We start from the raw sequence: 26,739 nt of genomic DNA on the forward strand, positions 1-26,739 counted from the left end.
AACTTTTTAGTGCACTTTAGAGCATTTTCAAAAGCGAAGCTTTTTTATCATTAGATTCGGTCCGTCCGTCCGTACGTCAGGTACAATTTAGAAAGCGTAGCAACTCTCTAATCATTTTCAGAAAGTCCGTACGTCCATTTTGGACAGGTTTTTATTTACATTTTTGTCAACAACTTTTTATATTATATATTTATCTTATTCATCTGACTTTTGGAATACAGATTCCTGTTACAACAAGGTATAATGTTATACGCGTAGCATCTCTATATTCAAGTCCTACAAACTGTAAGTATGTATTTAACAGTATACTGTATTTAAGATGTTATGCAACAATTTAGTTCAGACTTATACATTTGTATTCTGCTTATTCAGTTCTTACACTCTATTGTGTTATTGTTCTTTTGTCCTACAGTTTCAGAGCTTCGCTTTTATGGATGTTGTCATCCTTGTTTAGGTTGATAACAATGTAAAGTATACTCTTAAGTACAGGGAAAAGACAATTGATGAAGATACAAAATCTCCCCCTTAACCAAGGCATAGGATTGAAGTTTCGACAATAGGTGGTAAAAATTGGGTTGTAAATTAAATAAACCAAAATTGTCCTCTCCCTCCCTGAGAATACCCTTGTCATTTGAAACTTTAAACAAGTTCATATATTTTCATGCAGCTTCATTCATTTTAATTATAGTGGCATAATATTTATCTAACTATCTATTTACCAAAGTATCTATTGAATAGTGGCTTTTTTGTGCTACTAATCACAGTCAAATACACAGACATAGATCCTGTTACTTTATATGTATATATATCAATTTGTTTTATTAATTTGTAATGTGTTAAAGTTAATAGTTTTTTTAAAATTGTATATATATACCTGTCCAGAAATCTGAAGCACTGATGGCAGATCTAACTTCTGATTCAACTCCCTGTTATATGATTTGCTCATAAAAAATTCCATTGTTACTTGTTCTCTATCGGTTGCGTTCCTACTATCTTGAGGTTCTGTCTATAAAAGGGATAGGAAGATACTAGAAAAAAAGCTTCCAAACTACACTCTAGATATACAATAGACTAAAACCACCCCGGGGCCTATGTGAAGCTTACCTAAGGTGGAACACTAAAAAGGTTGATAGTTATAAAAATCGTCCCCAATGTTGATATTAAAATTACCCCATATTTAGATTGAAATTATTGTTTGAAAATAAGATTACTTGGTTATAAAACTTTGGGTATCAATATATATTTTTATGTATGTAAAAACATTCCTTAGTTCCCAAGCTGACCAGCGTACCTCCGCCTGCCTCACAATCCAGCAAACTTTCATGCCAGGTTTTGGCCACACCAATCTAGAGGTTCAATATTTAATTTCATGACAAAAAGTAGAAAGTTAATGTCTAAAGTCGCGTTGGGTTTCTTAGTTTAGATCAAGGTCCAATATTGCGTCTAACAAAAGACGTTAAAAAAGTATCGACTGGTTAGACAATAATTATGAGAGAAACGGGAAATGTATTGGAACAAAACAGACACAACTCATAATGTAATCATTAGTAATCTATGACTTCCAGACAAAGGTCATGCGATAAAATGGTTGGTTGTCTGTAGGGTTTTGAACAACGTAATCATGCACTTGCAAGAAATGGTTCAAAGATACATTAAAATAGTAAGACCTGATATAGTATTCCGTCCTTTAGAAGTTAAGGTTACAATAGGAATAGATTTCAGCGAGAGAGGGAGCAATGGGCTGTTTATTACACTAGTCCCCAAAGTTTTATAATTACGTTTTCTTATTCGTTGCCGCAACAACTTTGGGGACTTTAGTGAATTTTTATTGGTTGATTCATTACGTTGGGTAATTTTTTCTATCATCACTTAGGTTGAACATCAATTCATCGGCCATTGTCTTATCCCTTTAGATCCCTGAATAGAATGTCTACAATACATCTAAAAATTAGCAGATTTGTGTAACATAATAATTTAAGTATTTTTCCTGGCGATAAACAACATTATTGAGCAGCAAATTTGGCGGTTCAGTGGTTACAAAATTTGTACCACATTCTTCAACTCTACTCCCTAGGATACAACTCAGAGACACAGTGTAACGTTCATCTAGATGCAGGCCTAAAAAATAAGAGATATAGGTAAATAAAACATCATAGTGTTTTTCATTTCAAAATTACCCTCCTTTTCTATCAAATCTTTTGGTTTAGATGTTTAGATACTGCTAGATTGAACCAAGCATAGATTTTAAAAAGTATTTATAAACTTTTTGGACAAGTATAATATACATACAGTCCCCTTCATTTCCTAATTTTTACACAAAGTTTTTTTTCAAAGGCTCAAAACACTGGTAATATTATTTCTATTATTTTTGTTTAGAGGATTTTTTCTATAAATAAAATGAATATAGAACAGTAAACAATTTTTCCTCTATAAATAAAAAGATAAAAATAAGATAAAATCAGACTTAAGAGAAAGAAAATAGCCAAATTACATATATAATAAAAATACAAATTTCCTGTAGGATATATAGAGAAAAATGTAGAAATGATAAATTTGAGGATTTGGCAGCCGCAGTCAATTGTTTCAAATTTGGTGACTGGAAAAAAATAATAACGTAGCTTTAAAGAAAGCAAGGCAGCAACCTGCAGGCAGCTGCCAAACACTAATATTTAACTTAACACGGCCTAATTCGAAATGCTTTGACTTTAACAAAAAACGCAGCAAATCTGCTCTTTGCCGAGAAAGCGATCGTCATAAATATAAATGTTAAAAATGGTTCCTACTGCTGCCCTGTCAGGTTCGCGGCATAAATAGTTAGTGTAGAGGTATGCCATGGCCCAAAACAGGCGCAACAAATTAACGAAGCAGCCACACTTAAAAATAAATTTGTGCGGCTGGTTAACTCTGTTATAAATTTTATAGAATTGGATTTACCTGATAAAGTAAATTCTGTTTTATTTCCCGAAATTTCTGATGAGGATACGAAGGTGGGATCTGAAAATATCAGCAGGTTTTAACACATGGCAATTTATAGTAGAAAAGTGAAGCTTAAATAATAACTCAAAATAGACCTATCCTGTGACATACATTATATAAAAAACTGTCAAAGTGAGTTAATAAAAAGATGCAAAAAGAACATCCAGTCGTCTATCTCAAATAATAGCCGAGAAAATTACTTTAATCCCAAAACTAACTATCGGGCATGATTCATAGATCAGCTTCTGCTTCGCCATCTTATGTCATCTTATTTATCTAGTATAAAATATGATTCTAACAAACTCTAAATGTAAAGAAGCTTTGCTCCACTTCAATGTGAAAATATGGATAAAGATAAAATATGAATAATTTTACTTTTGCATGAGCAAAATTATGATTACCAAATATCAAAAATATTATATTCCTTTTATATTAACGGTAAAAAGCCTTTTTAACAAAACCTAAAAGAAAAAAAGCAGATAAAAATGAAAGCATGGATTTTTAAATGCGTAATGTTTGATTTTGAAAGCTTTACTTTAACAATTTTAATATTAAGTCTATAAAACACCAGTTGTTTCTTCCCTACAGTAAAAAGTATATATATTTAATACAAGAAACCTATAGCTTACCTTTGCCTATTCTAAGAGTTAGTCTATAAGCATCAGCTGTTTTGTAGGTGCTCTCTTTCCCAATAATTCCACTTACACGGGCTGACCGCCATTTTACCCTGTCACAAGAGATACTTGAAATCAATGGCTAACCTTTACTTTATCAATATCGCAAGTGCCATTCACTTTCCGATTACGGCATATAATATTTTATACACACATTAAAAGGTATTTCATATATGTAGTAAATTAACAAATATATTGGATGATTTTTTCAAAATGTTTAGTAGATTTTTTGAACACATTTTTTCTCATAACAAATGTTAATTTTGAACAGCTACATTCTTAAAGATAAATATTAAAACAAGGATGACAACATCCAAAAAGCGAAGCACTGAAACGGTAGGACAAACGGACATTAACACTTGTATAGTGTTAGAACCTAATTATCATAATATAAATTTATAAGAGTCAAAGCAAAATTGTAAGTAAATTTGTTGAAAAACTGCTTGATACAGGATAATTTTTATGGACATACTTACATTTTTAGGACTTGATTATAGAGTTGCTTCGTTTATTACATCATACTTTGTTGTCCCATAAATCAATATACCAAAAATCAGATCAATCCGATGATTAGAACACATACAAATTTGTTGTTAAAAAAGTAAAAAAATCAACATGTTTAAAATGGACGTACGGACATTTTGGTAATGATTATAGAGTTGCTACGCTTTCTAAATCGTAATACTACTAAAGGAATCACCATGCAAAATTTGAAATCGATAGGACAATTCTAACATGCCTAAATTAACGGAAAAAGCTATCCGTTACGGACATACGGACGGACCGACCCTAATTATAGAAAAGCTTCGCTTTTAAAAACTAAGATAGAAAGAGAAAGAGAAAAAGAAAGAAAGAAACACATAGAAATAGGCACAAGAATATAAACTGAAAGAAAGGCGGAGAAAATATTATGATAAGAACATAAGATGAAAGGACTCTACTATTAAATTTAATTTATTAGCTACTTAAAAAATAATTTTAAGTATCTTTTCCTAATAGCTCCATTCCAATCAACACTAGTTTCCAGCCCTACGTCCGAGACAAATGCTCCTTTAGCCCCCTCCATATTAATCTCCAGAATAGACAGGGCAAACCTGACAGAGCCTATTTCACTATTAAGATTCTCTCCTAGCGGACAGAATACCAAACTATAAGTTTTCTGCTCTGCTAACTTATCAATTAGAATCTCATTTCCATCAAGGGAAGTTTCTTTTTCATATACAGTGACTCCGTCACTTTGTTCGATGCGGATTAGCCGCTGTTTGGCCCGCCAACCGCGGCTGCTGAACCGCCATTTGAGATGGACTGTGTTGTTTAGTAACAGCTTGGCGGTCACGTATTGTGGAGAGATAAACCTGATTCAAATAACGATTTAACTATGATTAAAATAAAATAGAGGCCTATTGTATTATCAACATAAATGTAGTCATACCATTTTTAGATTATTTTGTTAGCTATGGTCACTTTTAATAATAGACAATAAATGACCATATTAAAAAATTAAAATGTGATGTTGATATTGTGTCAGCCACGACCACTTGTATTCTTTTTTACAGTCGATATATTGGATAACAAAAGAAAGCTGACAGTTTCTACATTCTAATTTCTATTTTAAGATTAACTTGATATTGATCTGGGGCACATTTATCCTATTTTTTAGTTATTGAAATCTTACAAACCCTTAAGGAATAAGCTACTTTTTATTCATTATTTTTCAAGTAAACTTTTACTAGGTCTCTGTACTATACAATAACCAAAGTTAAATCAAAATTCCTTATTTGTTCTTTCTCCTGACAGAAGCTGCTATGTGCCCTGCAGGAGAATGAAACCTCAGGCCTGGCCTCCAGACTGGTCTGACCGCAGGCAATCCCGTGGGAGTCATGCCAGCAGGTCAACTCAATATTATACCTGAAAAGAATTTATGTTATAGTTTCATAAATATATAATAAAACATGGTTAATTAATCAGGAACAGTGGGTTGGGGGACATTATAATGAAAATTACTCTGGTAACAATAAAATCTTTTAACCTCAATATCTTATTCGTTGGACTTTAAACTTTGGGTACTCAATTGAATTTGATTGGTTGGTTCCACACAATAATTTTATCTACAGTTTAATATTCCAGGGAGGGAGGAAACATTGGGCTGTTTATTAAACTGGTCCCCAAAGTTTTTTAATTAAGTTTTTCTTATTTGTTGGTCTAAAAACTTTAAATTTTGATTGGTTGATTCATTAAGGCGAGTGTTTAAAACTTTCAACCACTTATTGTAATTTACAGAAGGGGTAATTTGTGCATCATCATATGTAATGTACATCAATTTATCGGCCATTGTCTTTTTCCCTTTAGATCCATGCTAAAACCCCTTACCTCCCTAAAATAGCAAAACATACCTTGATCCCCAAAGTGGGTTAGCCAGCATAAGGCTTGTATCACTAGTATTATGAATCTCCACACTGCGCTGACCCCCCTCGTCATGGGATATATTGACTAGGTAGTAGTGACCGTTAAGGCTGTAGGATGCATCCCCAGGTATGGATACTGCATTCCAGCAAATATACATTTAATTTTATGCTGAAGAAATTAAGAAAAAAGACAAAGAAAAAATGTAAAAAGGAGGAAAAAACAAGTTGGATTTAAATAAATTCACATTTACGGAAATGTTTAAATTGGCAAAGAACATGCTTTCAGAAGCCTTACAAAGTGTCTTAAAAAATCAGCTGTGTGCTGTCATATAAATGATTGATTATACATCTCTTTTTAGGGGTTTTCTTACATACTTCTCCTTTCATTCCACATTTTTATGACGTATCATGGCTGATTTTTAGAGACACTTTGAAAGCTTTAGACTTTAGGCTATTCTTAACAAAAGCTAAGTCTTGATATTGTTGAATCTTTGATTACAAGTTTCAAAAACTTAAAAAATAATAGTTCAAACAAGGATGACAACATCCATAAGTAGCGAAGCATAAAAAATCGTCGATGGGAATACGTACAGGTAGATTTAAAAGGTTTTTACTAAAATCAAGAATAGATTTATTGGATAAAATAAACATGAAACCTTGTTTTATTTTGCATGATGACGATGGTCAAAATAAATTATATTAAAGATGCTCATAACAATGGGAAAAATTATTTTGATACTGATATCCCATAAAAGTTTGAAAATTGCATCAAAATAAACAAAGATATGGGGAAATATGTAAAACATATAAAAATAGCCAAAAACCTGATAAAAGGCAGTCTAGCTGTCATGGTTGTTTTATTAAAACGACCAAAAATTTACTTTTTAAATCCTTAAAATTTGGAAAATCGGACCATATACACTGAAGATATGGAAAAAAGTGTTAAATATATAAAAATAGCCTAAAACCTGCCAAAAAGGCAGTCTGGCCGTCATGGTTACTTTGTTTAAAAGACGGGAAATTTAATTTTGATATCTATAACTGAAAAATTTTGAAAATCGGACTATAAACACTGAAGATATGGAGAAAAATGTTAAATAAATAAAAAACAGCCTAAAACCTGCTAAAAAGGCAGTCTGGCCGTCATGATTGTTTTCTTTAAAAGACGGGAAATTTAATTTTGATATCTATAACTGACAAAATTTTGAAAATCGGACCATAAACACTGAAGATATGGAGAAAAATGTGAAAAATATAAAAATAGCCTAAAACCTGCTTAAAAGGCAGTCTGGCCTTCATTGTTGTTCCTTTATACGACGGAAAATTTAATTTTAATATCTGTAACTGAAAAAATTTTGAAAATCGGACCATAAACACTGAAGATATGGAGAAAAATGTGAAAAATATAAAAATAGCCTAAAACCTGCTAAAAATCGGTCCGAACGCCAATGATGTTTTATGGTCAATTATGCTCCTCAATGATGGGAATGTTGTCAAAAAATTTCAGCATTCTATCTTTTATAGGAGCTGAGTAAATCCCATTTCCCCCATAGCGTTACGGACTGACTGACGGACTGACTGACGGACGGACGGACAAAGTGAATTATAGAGTAGCTTCGCTACTAAAAAGCACATTAACATTTGTTTTGCACAGCTATGAAAGCAATACACAAACGACATTATAGTTTTAATATCCTGTATGATTTTAGTCAAAATGAAAATGTATAATTTCCTGTTGGAGGTTGCCAGGCAATAGAAACATATCCAGGGGCTTCGGCAACAGTTTCTAGGTTGCTATTGGCAACTGTGTTGCTGGTACAACCAAATACTTCAAATCTGTCATAAATCAGATTTTATTTTTAGTTCCAATGATTTAGAAATTTCAAACAAACTATTCTAGTACGTATACATTATCATTGATTTTTTAAACATTAAAAAAACATCCAAAGAAATTCAAATTGAATGCTTCACTGACATTATCCTCCTAAAATATAGTATTTATTCAATCTTTACTTATTAGCTAATATTATGAATTCAAACTTTTTCTGTTATTAGTAGACAATTTTAAAACCATTTGCTTTAACAATTATTTTACAGACATACTTACACAATATATTTATAGAGTAGCTACCGTATATTTATTTGTATGAAAATAATCTGATTCCTAAAGCATTTTTCATCATGGCCGAACCACCTGAGATCTGTAGATATTTGTACTCTAACAAATCTTGCCAGCTGAAGGCTTCCAAATTTGTGGATTCTTTCTACATCTACCTCATCCTGATACAAAAGTAATCTTTAATTCTCTTTAAAATATATTGATATACTTACATGCCTAAGGTTGTAATTGAAAGATAGGGGCAGGAAGACGATATTAAACTTTTAGTATTAGTTTTAATTTTTTTGGGGGGTCAAGGGGTGATCTCTCTTGGGAGGGTTGAGGTACCCTTCCGTTAATATTCATAAACTGTCACTGTAGAGAAAAACCATATTGGTTCAGCGGTTAGTGGTTCATTACATACAGACAAAAAAAAGACAGACTAACAACAGGGGAATGTGTCCAAAAAACAAACATTAGTCAAAGTTATAAATCTAGGAGAGTCTTGCCTTTTGTTACAGGTATTATTATTTTTTAATACCTTTTTTTTTACACTGAAATTTCATAAAAAAAACTTTACTTTATACCTGTTTATCATCAGCATAGAAACTTGTTTGACTTCCGTCTTGGCTGCAACAATCCTAAAATGAATAAAAAAAAAACATTTAGTAATGTAATAAATTTGAATAAATTATTTATTAAATAAATTGTCTGTTTGTAAGTTTCTATTTAAGCAAATTAATATACGAGGCAAAATTTTCAGATAATCTATGTTTTACTTAAGTTATTTTGGTAATGGATATAAAATATACGTGGATATTATGACAGGGGAGAAATTGGAGTCAATTTAGGTTAATATTTCCCCTGTCATTTATTGGTCAGTTCATACAACGTGTAGCAGGGGAGGGAATGGGGTAAATGGAGGATAGGGAAGATCGTTATTTTAGCCCAATACAAGTTTTATTTTTTTAGAGTACATGAAATCTCATAAGATCCAAGTAATAATAAAGAGAGGGGTAGGTTTCTGGTAAAATCCGTAAAGGTTATGTGTTATAAGTCAAAAACATTAGTAGAACGATAAAAATTTATGTTAACTTTAAAAAAAAATTTTTGTTTATAGTTCTTTTCAATAAGAAATACACATATTTAGTAAATATTATCGTTCTACTACTATTTTTAAGCCTTAAAAAACACACCCTTACGGATTCTACCAGAAACCTACCCCTAATCATACAACAACTAAACATAACATATCACTATTGTAATTTACAAATATAAAACAATTAGAGTTGGCTCGATATAATTATCTCCCTATTGGCTAGTTTTCTATATGCATATCTATTTCTCAATAAATCTATTTTCCTCACCCGGCATTACTATCTAAAAGAAAGTAAATATTTAATAATTTAAATGATTTTAAAAAGATTTTTTTAATTATATTTTTTTCTTTACATTACCATCACCAAAGGGTTAATGATGATGATTACAATTTTAGTTTAATATTTGACCACACAAAATGTCGCCACAATCGAATTCTTTTAAAACAGAGTTTTCTTAAATTTATTATATTATAAATTTAAATTTTCTTTTTTATTATTAGAAATTAAATACATCAATATAAGGTAAATAGCAACATGAAATGAAAAAAATGAATTTATTTTTAATAAAGTAAAATAATGGGTCTTATCGTTCTGGGCAATGAGAGTTTATTATGGTTTATTGGAGCACTATGAGTTTTAATCATATATTCCTTGGAAAACTTGAGCTCGTTTATAGACATTTATTTCCTATATAGATCTGACATGGATCTTGAAGCAATTAAGCAGGCTATTTTGTACATGTTAAAAATTGGAAGATTTCATTAAATAAAAGTTATCGCAAATATACTTAGTAAATAATTCTAGTAAATCACAATACTATTCTGTTAATGATTAGTTTGAATTAAGCAGTGTTTGTTTTGCCTCAACTGGGTTAAATAAACATTAAATCTGATTATTATTGAGAATCAAATTAAGTATTGTGTTTTGTATTACTATTATCATATTGTCTCATATTGTTGCAAGCCTTTCCAAAATTATCATGTTTTCATCAATATTTTAAATCGACGTATCATTACTTGGATTTTGCACCAGATTTTCATGTTTGATACTCGTAGCTAGCTAAAATACCGATCCCCCATCAACCCTCTTTACCCCATACCCTTTTACTGTATGAACTAACTGGAAAATAAATAATGTCCATCTTCTCCCATGTGAAAATATTCACGTATTTTCTACATTTATTAGTATAATTTTATTATTAAATATTAAAAGCGCATTTATTGTTTGTCATATTGTCAGATGTTTTAGGCTTTGTTTTTTTTTAATTTTGTCATCCTTGCTTATGGTTCAAAACAAATGTATTTTATTGTAATGTTTTGTATTTCCCCCCTCATGGTTTTAATTTCCCTTAGTTTGACTACAACAAAGCGTTTAACAACCTTGAAGCAACCATATCATATTTTAGGACAGGGTAAAGTTTTCCTATATTGCTAAGAAATAGATCAATATTTAGACAATATCAAAAACATGTAAAAAATCGTATTAGAGACAATTTTTCGCGAATATTTAACCTTGTAATTTTTCATTTTGATATTCACAGAGAGCTTTCTTTACGACTGTGCTTTAAATAACTATTCTATAATATTTTTTTGTAATCCTATTATATAAAATATTAAGATTTTTTGGTTTCTGGTTTAAGATTTCGATAACATACGCACCGATTGATTTCTCCATTTTAAGAAAGCTTGACATAGGTCCCGGGATGGTTTAAGGCAATGTTTTTTATACTTAAGATGATATTATTATATTTTCTGCACTTTTTCTACCTCCATAACTAGTGATGTACAAAGCACAATTATGTATCAAATTTTAAGGATAGGTAACCCAAAATATCATAATGTTTTGTATCTTTGATTATTAATTAGACAGTTGTTAGTAAGTCTTTATAATTGCATAACCTATGTAAGCTTTCACTTTTTTTCATGTCAAGGCATTCCAACAAGTTTAATATCAACATTTACTTGTTTTTCATAACAGAAAACTAACAATGCTTTTCTCCCGAAAATAGTCTTTTTCCGTGATCTTATAATAATGTGTATTATAGCGTGTTAGTATATGACAGTTCCTACTAAGTATTTCCTATTGTATTATACTTACTTCTGAAATAGGGATTCTCGTGGTTTGAATTCATAACAAGGAGAACACTATTTTTAAGTAGCAAAGCTGTTATGTAAAACTAGAGGCGGCGTTCTAAATTTTTCCCGCTATTGGCTAGATAGAATATTAATCTTTTTTTTCCATTGTCCAATCTCTCTTTCTTTAAAATATTTTAGGATCCTAGTATTTTTTTTTGTTTCAAATTATCGTCCTGAAAGGGTTAAAATGTTTAGATAAATGTTAAATTTTAGTTTAATATCTAAACACATTACAGACATGTCGCTAGTATCAAATTATTTTAAAACTAAGTTTTCTTTGATTTACTATTTTATAAATTTAAATTTTCTATTTTATGAATAGAAATTTAATACTTTAGTATAATTCAAATAGCATCATGAAATAAAAAAAAAGAATTTATTCTTCATAGAGTAAAATAATGGGTCTTATTGTTCTGGTCAATGAGAGTTTATTATAGATTATTGGAGCACTATGAGTATTAAACATTCTACTAGTGGAAGACTCGAGCTCATTTATAGACGTTTATTTCCTATATAGATCTGTCATGGATCTTGATGCAATAAAGCAAGCCGTTTTATAAAAAAATTTGTCGAAAATAATTCATAACGTAAAAAAACAGAAAAAATAGTCACTCATATAGGTATAGAATAAAACAGTTAAACGTATCCGACACAGACTATTTGCATATGATCAAGGGAATCTTCACGAACAATTTGATCTCAAAAACAGTCGGTCAATTTAAATTACAATTAAATTTCAATTGAACGACTTTTGTCTGTACATGACTTTGAGCTATTTCTTTTAACTTTTTTGTCTACTTTACAATCAAAATTATCCTTTGACTTAAATTTGATTAACCCATATTCACGATTAATATACATGTTTGTTTGAAATAAATGATTTTGATACACATGATAAACATTTGGAAATAAGGGATAGGTTATTTCAGAAAGAATTGATATTTCCTTTTAAATGTCAATTTTATCATATATAATGATTTATTGACATTTTTCCCTTGTAGAATAGTAAGAAAAAATAGGTGGTTTCCCCTCAAATTTTCTAGCACCATTCCCAACCCCCCTCTTTAAAAAAATGTAAATATTGGCGGGGTTGTTTATCGTGTATCATTCTTTTATCTTAGGCTAAATTAATTTAGGTTATATTGGGTACTGGGTAGCTTATAACCTTTTGAAAATTCATTTAGTAAAAATAAATAGGGGGATTCTGTGCTCGCATTTTGAGGGAAAACATCCAATGTAAAATATCTTCCTTTGACCTATCCATGTATTCCATGAACATAAACTTAATTTCTAAATTCATTGAACCTATTTGTAATGTATACATATGATCAGGGATCTAAAGGGATAAGACAATGGCCGATAAATTAATGTGCATACCCAATGATGATACAAAAACTACCCCTTCTTTAGATACAATAAGTGGTTGAGACGTTTAAACACTCAATTAATGGAACTAACCAATCAAAATGCACTAAAAGTCCCCATGGTTGTTAAGCCAACGATTAAGAAATCATTATTATATGACTTTGAGGTCTAGTGTAATAAACAGCCCAATGTCCCCTTCCTCCCTGCATACATATGATCTTAATTCACAAATCAAAATCAGAATTACAACCCTTAGTTTGCAAATCCGGGGTTTATTCAATGTTACCAGTCAAACAAAAAAAGCAAGGAATCTTATGTGAAAAAGTAGTAAAAATAATTAATTATGTAAAAAAGGTAATTCAACTATCTTAAATTGACTCGTCGAGCATATAAAGGGGGGGGGGATTTATCGTTTTTTTATTTTAAGTAATGTTAAGTTAGGTTAAAATGTTTACAGGGTAACCCCGCAGGGTTAGGCCATCGCAATTGTAGGCCCTGCAGGATGAGAGCGCCCGTAGTAATTAGGGAAAATTATTTTTTTTAAGGGGATAGGGGTTTCAGTACATTGGGAGTAGTACATAGCTTATTTGACAATTTAATAGGTTATACCAAATTAACAATTTTGATAAAACACCTTTGTTCTTATACCCTCTTAAGCATACATATGACATATGAGATGAATTACAAAGTTTATATTTTAGATAAACATCAACAAATTAACTTCCTGTCCTAATTATTACTTATTAACCGCCAGCAAGTTATCAAGTGGGTAGGATAGGGGATATGACAATGGCAGTAAAATTAATAAAAAGCATCTTTACTTGCTTCTACACTGGAATAAATATAAAAAACAATGGTAGGGATCTTAAAGGATAAGACAATAGTTGATAGATTTAAGTCCAAACCTAATGAAGATAAACAAAATTGCCCTTTCTGTAGGAAAAATATTTGTTGAAAAGTTTGAGCACTGATGTTTTGAACCAACCATTTAAGATTTGATAAAAGTACCCAAAGTTACAGGGCAATGAATGAGAGAGAGGGATTATAAAACTTTGGGTAGTAATCTATTGAAAAGGTGGCCTTTGGGCAGCTACTTTAACAATTTGAAAATGATAAAATCTAAAATTTTACAATATATTTGGATTTACTGCAGGTCACGGTAAAATATTGCTGGAACGCAATATTTTCAAAAATCTATAAATTTTAAAGGCTGCTAGCTGATCCAATTATGCACAAGGAAAGCTTCACTGAAGAAAAAACGCGTAAAATAGGTTTTTTTCGCGCATTTCTCTGCACTGCGAGATAATTATGCATTATTGATTTATGGCTATTCCATATTATTTGTAGGCCTTCTTATGCCGCTTAAAACAGTGTGCGGGCATGATCTGTACGTTCAGCCGTTTGGCAGCCAGCAGCCTTTAAAATTCATAGATTTTTGGAAATATTGCTTACCAGCAATATTTTACCGTGAACTGCAGTAGATCCAAATATATTTTAATACTTGTAGAACCTTAACTATGTATAGCTATCTAATATAGAAAACTTCATTTAGAGAGGGGAAATTAAGTAGTTTTAAGATAAAAGTTTTTATTTATGTAATTAGATAGTTTGATGGTTGGAAAGTTGAAAGGTTCTAACATGTTTTCTTACACATGTTTACTTATAACAAGTTTGGAAGAGGGTAATTAAATGTTTATCTATCTATCTATCTTTGGATTCTGTATATGTACTATGTAAGAGTTTTTATAGGGGTTATTAAACTTTACAATATTTTAAAATTAATTTTCTATACATTTATTAATATATATCTTTAAGAAAATTAGTGAAAATGCTGTCTTAAATAATCTGTTAATATTAATATATCAATATATCTATCCATCTATTAATATATAAATTTTTACTTTTAATTATCTATCTATCTAAGAAACCTACCCTTCTAACTCTTGTTTACAATATGTCTATCTATCTATCCATCTATTAATATCTAACTATCTAGTTTTCTATCTATCTATCTATCTATCTAAGAAGCTAACCTTCCAACTCTTATTATCATTACTGAGAAAAACAGTAAGGCTGATATATCTCATATAATCTATCTATCTATCCATCTATCAATATCTAACTATCTACTATTAATATATCTATCTAAGAAAGCTAATCTTCCAACTCTTGTTATCATTGCTTAGAAGAACAGTAAGACTGATATATCTCATATAATCTATCTATCTATCTATCTATCTATCTATTAATATCTAACTATCTTTTATTCTATTTATCTATCTATCTAAGAAATCTAACCTTCCAGCTCTTGCTTTAATTGCTTAGACGAACAGTAAGATTTATATATCTCATATAATCAATCTATCTATCCATCTATCAATATCTAACTATCTACTCTTCTATTTATCTATCTATCTAACATACCTTCCAGCTCTTGTTACCATTGCTTAGTAGAACAGTAAGGCTGATATATCTCATATAATCTATCTATCTATCCATCTATCAATATCTAACTATCTACTATTAATATATCTATCTAAGAAAGCTAACCTTCCAACTCTTGTTATCATTGCTGAGAAGAACAGTCAGACTAATATATCTCATATAATCTGGTGGATGGATAGATTGTGGAGGTCCCTAAAAACACAAAATCATTTTATAAAAAAAAGTTAACTTACTTTTTATCTGACTGGCCTATCAAAAACAATATATCTTTTATCTTTTACTATTTGATAACTAATTTGCATATTATAGCGCTTGGACATTAATTTTGTTTAAAAGTGAAAATATTTAACCAGGGATTTTGAGGGATAAGACAATTGATCTGGTACCCATGTTTCATTACACGCTCTTGTTTGCTGGTTCATAACTTGTGTTACTTATTATTAAAACTATAGATCACTAGATTTTTCAACTAACCCTGCTCAAACTTTCCAACTAATCAATTAAAATACAAAAGGGGTAGTTTTGTATATCATAATTCTATTTACAACCCATTGTCCTATCCCTTAGGATCCCTGTTAAAATTATTATGTATATACCTGACTGATTAATCCTGATACAAGCTGTGAAGATCCAAGGTCCACTGTCCAGGTTGCTTTCTGCCCTGAACTTTTTACCTGAAATAAATAAATTCTATTGTGTGACAAAAAAGACAATTTTAAAGGAAAGAAGGTTTTACAAGAGGTTATATTATATTATAGTATAGCTTATCCCCGTTGTTGGGAAGTTTATGGGGTCGATTCTCAAAACAAACTGTGTCATATCTAAAGACGTTAAAATTTGTATATTCTGCTGCTATGTACATTAATAGTAAGGTTAAGAAGAAGGTTTTAACAAAAATCATGCGCAATGAAAACTTCCAGAAAAGAGTTATACTGGTTGACTGGGATAGTTGACTGTTACAATTGAAATGTTTAAATAGCATTTATTGCAGTTATAATGTAACGAGTAATAAAAAAAGCTGAAATTTAAGTAAGTTAATCGATAATATTTACTTAGCTTTACTGTAAAAAACTCATCTAACTTACTTTTTCAATGTTCTATTTATAAACCAAATATCAACGAATAAATTTTATGTTTTATTTGTGTATTAAAATCATGATAAAATACACAATTTCCCGCTTATGAATAATTTAGCAGATTTTCTAACATGAATCAGAAGATTTTTTCATTTTAAATTAACCATATAAAATTATATTTAAGGAAACGAAAAATTAGGATAAGACAATGGACGATAAATCAATGTACAATAACTACCCAATGATGATACACAAAATTAGTGGTTGAAAAGTTTGGACATTGAAGTTAATGAACCAACCAATCAAAATTTAGTAAAAGTCCACAAAGACGAATTTGGAAACTATATTATAAAACTTTGGTTACTAGTGTAATAACCAGCTCAATTTTCCCTTCCTCCTTGAAAAAGTTAAAATAAATTATAACACTAGAAATACTTAATTTTTTTAAAATTACCTCTTAGGGCAAAGCCCCTAGAGGCTAGGGGCGAAGCCGCTAGTAAATATAAAAAGTAAAAGCAAATAAATCTTAGAGAAGCCACATTCATTTAAAATAGATTTTATGGTAGAGACCTAAATAAAGCAAAGAATAATGGGTATTTTTACATTGAGCTAAATATTAATAATAACTTTAGCAGATTACAGTAAGTTTTAGATAATCTTTGCTAATATGCATTCAAGTGATTCTAAGTAGGTTTTAGGCTATTTACAGAGATCATAAAAGGTAAGGATTAATTTCACCTAAAGAAATATAATTATACCTTTAACCTTTAGAATAATCACAATTGAGGGGAAACTATTTTTTTTGTCTTGTTAGCATTGATAAATAAGTTGTTATTGATATTAGAGTAAAACACTAGAGGGGGAAGGAGTTTAATACTGTATGTCCCCATTCCAAGGACTTTGTACCGACTCTCAATTGGGTTGCTAAAAATCAACCAATAGTATCGGAAATATTAACACAGCCAAGTAGCAGAAAAAATATTGCTAGCAGACGAAAAGGGCCTTGGAAAAGTGGGGAGGTAATTATCGGAATATACATCTATACTATAGATGCGTTTTATTGATAGACTTTTTACTGCTTAAATATGAATTAAGATCTAATCACCAAAAAAAAAAAAGATTTTTACTGCTTATTATGAACATAAGTGCATCTATTCGTATGGATAATATTTATGCGAAAATCTTTAAAACCCAAAGAAATCCGAAAATGCATAAAAGCGCAGTTTGCAATGAATAATCCCCTTTTTTAGCATCCATAAATATTTTATGCGGTTAGTGGGTAATTTGAATTAACTTTTGTTTTATTATAAATCTATGTATGTAAAGTAAAGCTAAAATTTATACTTAAAACTTTAAGTGGTTTCCTTTGTAGTGCTTAGTTGAGCATACTCCCCCCCCCCCCTTATTTTATATTTGACCAAGAGATCTTCCTTTAAAATAGCTTCCATAGTACTATTAATGGATATAAAATATACATGGATATTATTGAAACAGGGAAAAAAATAGGTATCTAACATGTAACTCTTTTATTGGTCAGTTTGTTCATACAGTAGGAGGGGAGGGGATAAATAGGGGTATCATTATTTTTGCCCGCTGTAAGTTATACTTTATTAGAGAACATGAAAACTGGTTAAACATGCAAGTAATAAATGCATTGAAAAATTAGCCATTTCAAATTCCTCACTGCAATATTTTAGATAATACATTTGAATTCAAATGGTTTAATGCTTGCTTAGACATTGATAATGGAAAAAAATGTTTTTTTAAACCATGGCTAATCTATCAAAAGGGACCTATAACAAAGGTTGTTAAATAAAAGGGTTAATTGACTGTGTTTTGGTCGAAAATTCATCCATTTTTACCCAATATTTTTATTAATTGGATATTATGAACGTTGTGTGACATTTTTATTAATATTAAACCAACCAAAATCGGTTAAAATACAATTTCCGGTTTATGAATTATTAAAGCACAAATTAAAGCATTTTTTTAATAGAAGAGTTTTTAAATTCATTCTATAATAAAATTATAAGTATATAGATGTATAACCCAGACAACTACCGGCCCGAGTGGTAGGGACTTTTTTCGACTGCTAGCAAATTGGTTTATGCTCTTTTGTAGCGACTTGTCTTTGTTAATATTTTTGACGCTATAGGATAATATTCAAAAACCTCATTGAGTAGAGTTACATTTAGCACATATCCCCTCTATTCTTTTACTCTTATTATTCTTCTATATTTTTAATGTAATTTGAAAATAAAACTTGGCATAAAAATAAATTAATAGCGTATGTGTGACATTTGAAATATATCACACGACAATTTTCTTTATTTACCCTTTCTTTCTTTTTATTATTTCATTCAGAATGATTAATTAATGTTTGATATATGAATAGCATAGCCAGCTAAGGAGTGTTGGGTTAGGGTATTCGGAATAATTGTATAAGTATAAATCAGTGGCGTGCGAAGCACTTTGTCTAGGGGGGGGCATTTTGAAGATTTTGTAAAATCAAAGTGCCCCGGGGGGGCACTTTGCTTTAGGGGGGGGCATTTTGATTATATATACTAATTTTAAATAAGGGCGTTTTAAGGGGTGGGATTATTTGATTATGGGCCTCCTAGTCCTTATCCCTTCTTCCCAATCCCTTCCCCCATCCCTATTTCCCATTTATATCCCCCACCTCTTCCCCCCCCCATCTCTTCCCCTCCCATCTCTTCCCCTCCCATCTCTTCTCCCCCATCCCTTCTCCCCACCCTGCAATGACCGAAGGGAAGGGAGCTAGAAAGCATCTTCAAAAAAATAGTACAGAAGATAAATTAACCTTTCCACCCCCCCCCCCCCCCCCCCCCCTCCACTACAAAACATTTTTAATGGGTGGAAGGGGATGTTATAAAATCTCAGCAGGAAGGATGAATAACCCCATTAAAAAAAAGGGGGGGGGGAGATAAAAACACTCATTTTGGAAATAATTTACCAAAAATTAACCTAATATGAGAAAATGATATTAAATATTTCTTTATTGTATGACAACAAGGATGACAACATCTTTAAGTAGCAAAGCACAAAAAATCATTAATAAGAATACAGACAAGTAGATTTAAAGAGCATCTGTTGAAATAAATATATATTTTAGGTAGAAAATGTGACAAATCCTTTTTCCTGTATGTTGTGTGATGACAGTCAAAGTAAATTACATACTGGATGCTCGAAACAGCGAGAAATTTTATTTTTTTAATATTATAATCCACAAAAAAATCTATTGTACCATAAAAACCAAAGATATAATGAACTGTGTAAAAAATAAAAAAAATTACTTTCATTGTGATAAAAAGCAGAAACTATTTGGAAGGGCGCGAAGCGCAAATTTTTTTCTTCAAATATGCAGGGAGGGAGGAGTTTTTGGGCTATTTATTACACTAGTCCCCAATATTTCATAGCAGAAACCATTTGGAAGGGCGCGAAGCGCAAATTTTTTTCTTCAAATATGCAGGGAGGGAGGGGTTTTGGGCTATTTTTTACACTAGTCCCCAATATTTCATAGCAGAAACATTTGGAAGGGAGCAAAGCGCAAATTTTTTTCTTCAAATATGCAGGGAGGGAGGGGTTTTTGGGCTATTTATTACACTAGTCCCCAATATTTCATAGCAGAAACCATTTGGAAGGGCGCGAAGCGCAAATTTTTTTCTTCAAATATGCAGGGAGGGAGGGGTTTTTGGGCTATTTATTACACTAGTCCCCAATATTTCATAGCAGAAACCATTTGGAAGGGAGCGAAGCACAAATTTTTTTCTTCAAATATGCAGGGAGGGAGGGGTTTTTGGGCTATTTATTACACTAGTCCCCAATATTTCATATAAAATTTTCTTATTCGTTGGCTCAACAACTTTGGTGACTTTAATGGAATTTTGATTGGTTGGTTAATTAAGTCGAGTTTCCATACATTTCATCCACTAATTGTAATCTATATAAGGTAATTTTGTGTATCATCATTGGGGATGTATGGTAAAAAGTTTATATTATACAAAATAAAATACTTCCTATAACCTGGTTTGTTATGTTCAGTGACAAAACTAACCTAATTTCTACACTAATTAAAAAATTTGGTAAGGTTAATTGAATAGTAACTGTCTGATTGGCGCGAATTTTTTTTTGGAGTATTTCTTGATCTTTTTTTTTGGAAACTGGGATAGTTTTGCTTTTTGTAGGGTAGGGGGCAAAAAGGGGCATTTTTGTTGACCAGGGGGGGGCAAAATGGGGCATTTTTTAACATTTAGGGGGAAGGGGCAGGGGGGGCGGTTGCTAGGGGGGGCAGGGGGGGGCGTTTTGGTCGCTAGGGGGGGGGCGATTGCCCCAAATGCCCCCTTCGGTTCGCACGCCACTGGTATAAATGTATAACCCAAACAACTACCTTGGCCAAGTGGTGGGGACCTTTTTCGTCTGCTAGCCAGTTGCACTCTGCTCTTTTTTAGCGTCTTTGTTGTGTTATTATTCCGACGCTATTGACTGGTATTCAAAGACCTAATTGAAAGTCGGTACAGGGTCCCCACCCCATAAAGGGATTTACACATAGTCATTCTACTTTTATTATGTTACTTTAAGATATTCAGAGTAACCAAGGAAACCAAACGAAACAGTAATGATAAGGATAAATTTATCCATGAGCAACCAAAATGAGATAAAAATATCCCATAAATTAAAGTATTTTGTCTATTGGTCCATAACAGGATTTAGAGTATGTCAATTTCAAATATTAACATCAAGATTTTCAATAATAAATTTCTCTGTCCTGTCAAGCCCGAAATAAAACCTCTGATTCATAGAGTTTTTTTTGATAATAGACTTAAACAAAATTGGGTATACTTCGAATATTCTAATTTTATCATCGAAAAATATGAAAACAAGTTTTAAAATTAGATGGTGTTGTCTAAATATTATAAGTATAATGTCAATAGTATATCTTTTCAAAATTGTTTAAACCAATCAAAATTAATTATAAATATTTTTAAAAACCAACAATACCGTGTGAATTCATAAATGAATTGGGTCAAGTATTGATTTTTCTACTTCCATTAAAAACAAGCCACATACTTATACACCAGGTAAGAGACAAAAAGGAAAGGTAAAATCAGGAATCTTAAGGGATAAGACAATGGAAGATTATTTTTTATATAAATCTCTAATGATAATAAACAAGATTACCACTTTTATAAATTAAAATGATTGATTGGACCGTTTGGACAAAAGTTTTGTACTAATAAATCAAAATTTAATTTGTGTACTCAAAGTTTCTGAGCCAATGAATAGGATAAAGTAAAACTTTGGGTACCAGTTTAGTTAATTTTTTTTTCTTAAAAAAAACTCCTTATGCCGGACATACAACATAGAGAAAAAAAATAAGATATATTAAACATGTATGAAGTAAAGCCGGAAGTATGTGCATACATTTCAACTGCAAATAAACGTATTTGAAAGCAAGATAGATAAATAAAAAATAAGGATGACAACATCGATAAAAGCAAAGCTTAGAATATAAGAATGTTGAACAAACAAACATTAACAAATGTATATAGTGTAATAACACAATTAATATTTTACAGTATTTGTAAGTTTGAACAGAATTTCCATATAAATCTATCCTTAAATACGGTATGCTTTATTTGGATATACTTATATTTCAAGACTGGGTTATAGAGATGCTTTACAACATTATACCTAATGGTCATGGGATATTTTTCAACTGAAAAAAATAAATTATTGCAAAAAAAACAATAAAATATTAAAAACTTCGTGCCCCTTGTTTTTTTAGGTATAACACAATATGAAAGTATAGTTATTTCTGGCATCGTATTATAAACAGCTTTCCGCGGATATAGAATGTACAATTATATGATTAAAACCAGTTTTTTTAGCCCCGAGGTGCCGAAGAAAGCTGGATATAATACGATACCAGACATAGTTTTTAGTAAGGATGAGAACCGGCTCTTATTCACCGGATTTGAATAAATACGAGAAATTAAAATATCCTACGTTAAAAGACCAATCCTTAAAAAAACCTACTTTATTTTTTTTTTGTTTTTAAGAAAACATAAAGCCGGAACTTTATATAATTATTTGATGAGGTATTTACTTCTAACATTAAGAAGTAACCATTTCATTTATTTTCATTATTCCATTGCTTCAGGATAGTTTTTAAGTTTATGTTTAAAATCGAAGCATATCTGCAAATGAATTCTGTGTGTATAACATGAATTAATTATTTGCATCGCAAATTTAAAAATTCATATAAAAAGCCATAATAACCAAATGTACCTTAAATATCAAACATTGCGAATTAAAATTTTTTTAAATTTGGTTGATTTCAAACTAATAGCTTTACTAATATTTATATATTCAGACTTTAATAATTTCTTAAAAATGACAAAGCCCAAATTGTGTTAAAAATAAAATTGTGTCAAAAATTATCCATGTGACGTAATAAAAATGAGGGATTATCCATCTCTTTTTTAGGGGTTTTCTTTCCCACTTCTCCTCTCATTTCCCTCATTTTATTACGTCACGTGGATCATTTTTGACACAATATTAACACAATTAGGGCTTTGTCCTTAAAAATGGTTAAATGTACTTCAAAGATTCACTTGTTATAAGTGTCTTATTAAGTTAATTAGCGACACTTTGATTTTAGTAAAGCTTTTGACAAACAGATAAAGAAGAATTTCTTAGGAAGGAAAGGACATCCAAGGTTTTTTTATCCTCGTTAAAATACTCTTGATTGGTTGAATCCAAACTAGTAGTGTCGAAACTTTTCAGCCAAACTTTTTAATCTACATAAGTTGTAATTTTGTAAATCATCATTTGGGATGTATATCACTATCTCCTGGAAAGTTTAGAGATAGATAAAATATATAGTAGACTATTTTTATTATATAAATAAAAATAGGGAGGGGGTTTTGCGCTCGCTTTGAACTTTAAGGAAAACCTCTAAAATATTTTCATAAAAATGTTTATTGTCTAAAACATGTATTTGTAACAAATCTTCGTCACGTAGGTCCTGTAATCCACCCTGGATAAATCTTTAGATAATAAATCACTGACTTAAACCAACTACTAAACGTACTAGGTGTGTTTATAATACAACTATTTGTAATCAAGTCAATTGTTTAGGTTATAAAATTCTTTGAGACACCAATTACAAAAACGTATTTGGTGTGTTTAAATAACAGCTTATAATTATACAGCTGCATAGTTAGATAATAAATCACTAAGTTAAACCAACTATTAAACGTACTAGGTGTGTTTATAATACAGCTAGTTACAATACAGTTTTACCTCCAGATAAAATATCACAAAATTAAACACATAAGAAAACTTACAAGCTATTATTCTTTTACATTTGCAAGATATTTTCTTCATATACCATTAATTTAAAATAGATCACTGTTATTTTAGAATAAATATTATCATTTCTCATTGCTGGGTTACTTATAATAACTATTATCATTGAAAAGAAAAAATTTGCTTCACTGCAAGACAACCAAATGACATAAGGGGTGTGTGAAGAGAAAATAGTGATCCAAATTTATGCGCTCTTCTGATGGGTACATTTATCTGTATTAATATTTGACCACCCAGACATATTTTCCCTTGTCCGTATTTACGTTAAAGATTACCTATTTAATGTAGTAAGTAATTGTCTATTAGTTAAAGTAAAAACATAAACCCACAATAATGAAACTAAACAATAATATTAATGGACAAACAGACAAAGTGATGTTATAGAGCAGATGTTTAGTGATCATTTTAAAAAGTAGGAGAAAAAGAAAGAAAATCAAATATATGATAGAATATCACATAAAAGATTTTTATGTGTTTTAACATTACTGATATTTCGATTTTTTACTAGCTGCTAAGCCTTAAGAATGGCATTTTGGAGCACTTGAGGTAAGGGGAAAATTACTCTTCACCTCAATCTTATTTAGATTTAGAGGAAGGGTATATTGTTCAAGGAGCAATTAGATTTATCCAGGGTTTCGGATCCGGATCCGCAAGGATCCGCATATTTTCGAGTCCAAGGATCCGGATCCTTTGACTCAAAAAATGCGGAAAAAATGGAAAAATCTACCTAAATTTATATACAATCTCAGACATTCTCTTGATGAGAGCCAATCTTTAGGGTTTAGGGTCAGACTTGAAAATTAAAAGTATTTTTGACTTCGAATTAAAGAATAAATATTTTTTGAAAGGTTTGGTGATTTAATTTTTATTGTCAAGGATCCGGAAACGGATCCGCTAGGATCCGGATCCAGATCTGGATCTGGATCCGGATCCGCACTGACCAAATTTTGAGGATCCGGATCCGCAAAAAATCAATGCGGATCCGAAACCCTGGATTTATCTTGAGTAGAAGTACATTCCCCAAAAATAGTAATAAACCTTCCCTGGACATATATATGAAGCTCCAGGCAGACTGACAGATAGTAACCCTGATACTTTTATAAAAAAGAATGTCATTTTCATGTATTATCAGCATATATTACCTCTGTATAATTAAAGCACCAAGCAGAATGTTGATGATTTAATCTGCCAGCCGCTGGGTTGGTCAACGGCAGGGTGGAGGTTATCTGGTTGTCAGGTATTGTACCAGCCTCCAGGCCCAGCCCACTTCCACAGGATTCCCCAGAAGTGATACCTGAAATAGATAGATAGATTGAGTTTTTGTTACTTATCACATGGTATTACAGACAGCTTTTCACAGAAATTAAAATGAAAAATATTAAGACCAGTTTTGTTAGCCCCGAGGAGCCTAAGACTCAGGCTAAAAAACTGGTTCTGATTTCATGATTTTTATTTTGATATATATGATAAGTATTGCGGAGAACCGGTTTTAATCCGGAGTTTAGTCGATTTTGAAGCCATTCTGGAAAAAAAAGGGGGAGGGTTTTGCATCCCCCAGAAAATAGCTCTGAACCACCACAGGACCAATTCAGAATTTTAAAATTATATTCATTAAGAAGCATAAACAAATCTTTTCAGCGGTTGCCGAGATCTTAAGCTACAGACGAACAAACATTCTATTTTATAGCTTAGATTTCTTTCAAAATATATAATGATTTTTTAGTCAATATAAGCCAAGGACAATTATTTGTATTGCTTTTCCCAAGGGACTAATCTAAAAAAAGATATCTAGAATAAAAAACACAATATTGGTTATTTTGTTTCATTAACATAAAAAAATCTTATATAATAGTTAAAGAAAAAATAAGACTTTTATTCCTTGGACATTTCTTTTTAGGAAGAATGTAAGAGAGGTTAAAAAATAGCCAAAAACTTGACAAATAGGAGACTTTTGTTTGCTCATCACCATCAATTCTTTTCATCAAGTACTATGTGACTAAAGATCTAACCACGTTCTTTCATTCGTTGGTTTACAAACTTGGGACCTTCTTGAATCTTGATTTAATTGTACTAACAAACAGTTACTTTCCACCTATAATTTTTATCTACAAAAGATGTGATTTTGTTTATCATTATTGGGGTTGTAATTGAATTTATCTCTATTGTCATATCCCTGTATGCGGGTGCTGATTTTCTAGTGTAAGAAATCTCACAGGTTTTAATTCCCTTTACAACTAGCTTTAACAATCTGTTACCTAGTTTGCTAATATTATGTATGGATACAGAATTTCATTTACAGCCACTGGCCTGTAGTTTGGGGGTGAAAGGGGGTGTCAAGACCGCTCTTAAAAATTAATTGGTAAGGACTATACTCTCCTTTCTTTCACAGCCTAATAATTTTACACCCACGTGATGTAACGCTGTGCACGTCACTGGTTACATCCAAGCTACTTTATTTCTTTAAAAAAACCTTTTTGAATGAATATCTCTAAAATTTTCTACCTGATTCTAAATATGTAACCACTATGTTTATATGTATATAAACATTGGGTAGCAGTATGATTTACAATTTATTGTCCCCTCCCTCAGTGATTTACCTAACAATATATCCATAAAATATTAGAACCAATATTATACTACAATTGTATATAGAATATACATAACCCACACTCAATAAAAATATCAGAAAAAACAGTGATAGGTAATGGGAGAAAAATTTAATCTAATTGTGAATTAGATTGTTAAGTTTTTTTCGATCTAAATGGCATATCAAAAACCTATTCGGTTCAGTAGTTCTTGAGATCTTAAAGGAAGAACAAAAAACCTTATAACTTTGAAAAATAGTATAAATCAATTATGACTGATATCAAAAAGTCACTGACTATACTTTACAGTTGAAAGTTGCTTAATTATAAAGTAGCTATTATTAGTATTCTATTTGTGTTTACTAATAGATATATTATTACTTGGATCTTACACCAGATTATCATGTACTTTAATATAAGGTGCAACTTGTAGCTGGCTAAAATAACGATCCCTCTATCCATCCACGTTACCCAGTCCACTCCCCTCC

The 26,739-nt window shown here is 30.9% G+C and overlaps 2 protein-coding genes and 1 long non-coding RNA gene across 3 annotated transcripts in view; all 3 read right to left on the reverse strand.

Moving 5' to 3' along the window:
- The window catches only part of LOC145321861 (uncharacterized), a 40,502-nt gene extending 39,535 nt beyond the window's left edge, over positions 1-967 (reverse strand). The window contains exon 1 of the mRNA XM_080163530.1: positions 875-967. The gene's annotated coding sequence lies outside the window, so the exon portion shown is untranslated. The remainder of the gene's footprint in view (positions 1-874) is intronic.
- Positions 968-1,987: 1,020 nt separating this feature from the next.
- Positions 1,988-3,770, reverse strand: LOC145332016 (uncharacterized). The gene is made up of 3 exons (XR_013884005.1): positions 3,606-3,770; positions 2,935-2,994; positions 1,988-2,118 (listed from the first exon to the last, which is right to left on the reverse strand). It is a non-coding gene; the product is annotated as an uncharacterized LOC145332016 (long non-coding RNA).
- Positions 3,771-7,764: 3,994 nt separating this feature from the next.
- LOC145321940 (lactadherin-like) overlaps positions 7,765-26,739 on the reverse strand; it is a 59,934-nt gene continuing 40,959 nt past the window's right edge. The window contains exons 2-7 of the mRNA XM_080163653.1: positions 24,809-24,960; positions 15,795-15,872; positions 15,304-15,390; positions 8,741-8,794; positions 8,187-8,335; positions 7,765-7,891 (exon numbers count right to left, since the gene is read on the reverse strand). Coding sequence (XP_080019779.1) covers positions 7,765-7,891; positions 8,187-8,335; positions 8,741-8,794; positions 15,304-15,390; positions 15,795-15,872; positions 24,809-24,960 — 647 coding nt within the window. The remainder of the gene's footprint in view (positions 7,892-8,186; positions 8,336-8,740; positions 8,795-15,303; positions 15,391-15,794; positions 15,873-24,808; positions 24,961-26,739) is intronic.

This window comes from Acartia tonsa, chromosome 1 (genome assembly GCF_053477335.1).
Source record: "Acartia tonsa isolate MP-2025a chromosome 1, ASM5347733v1, whole genome shotgun sequence".
Classification (NCBI taxonomy): Eukaryota; Metazoa; Arthropoda; class Copepoda; order Calanoida; family Acartiidae; genus Acartia; species Acartia tonsa.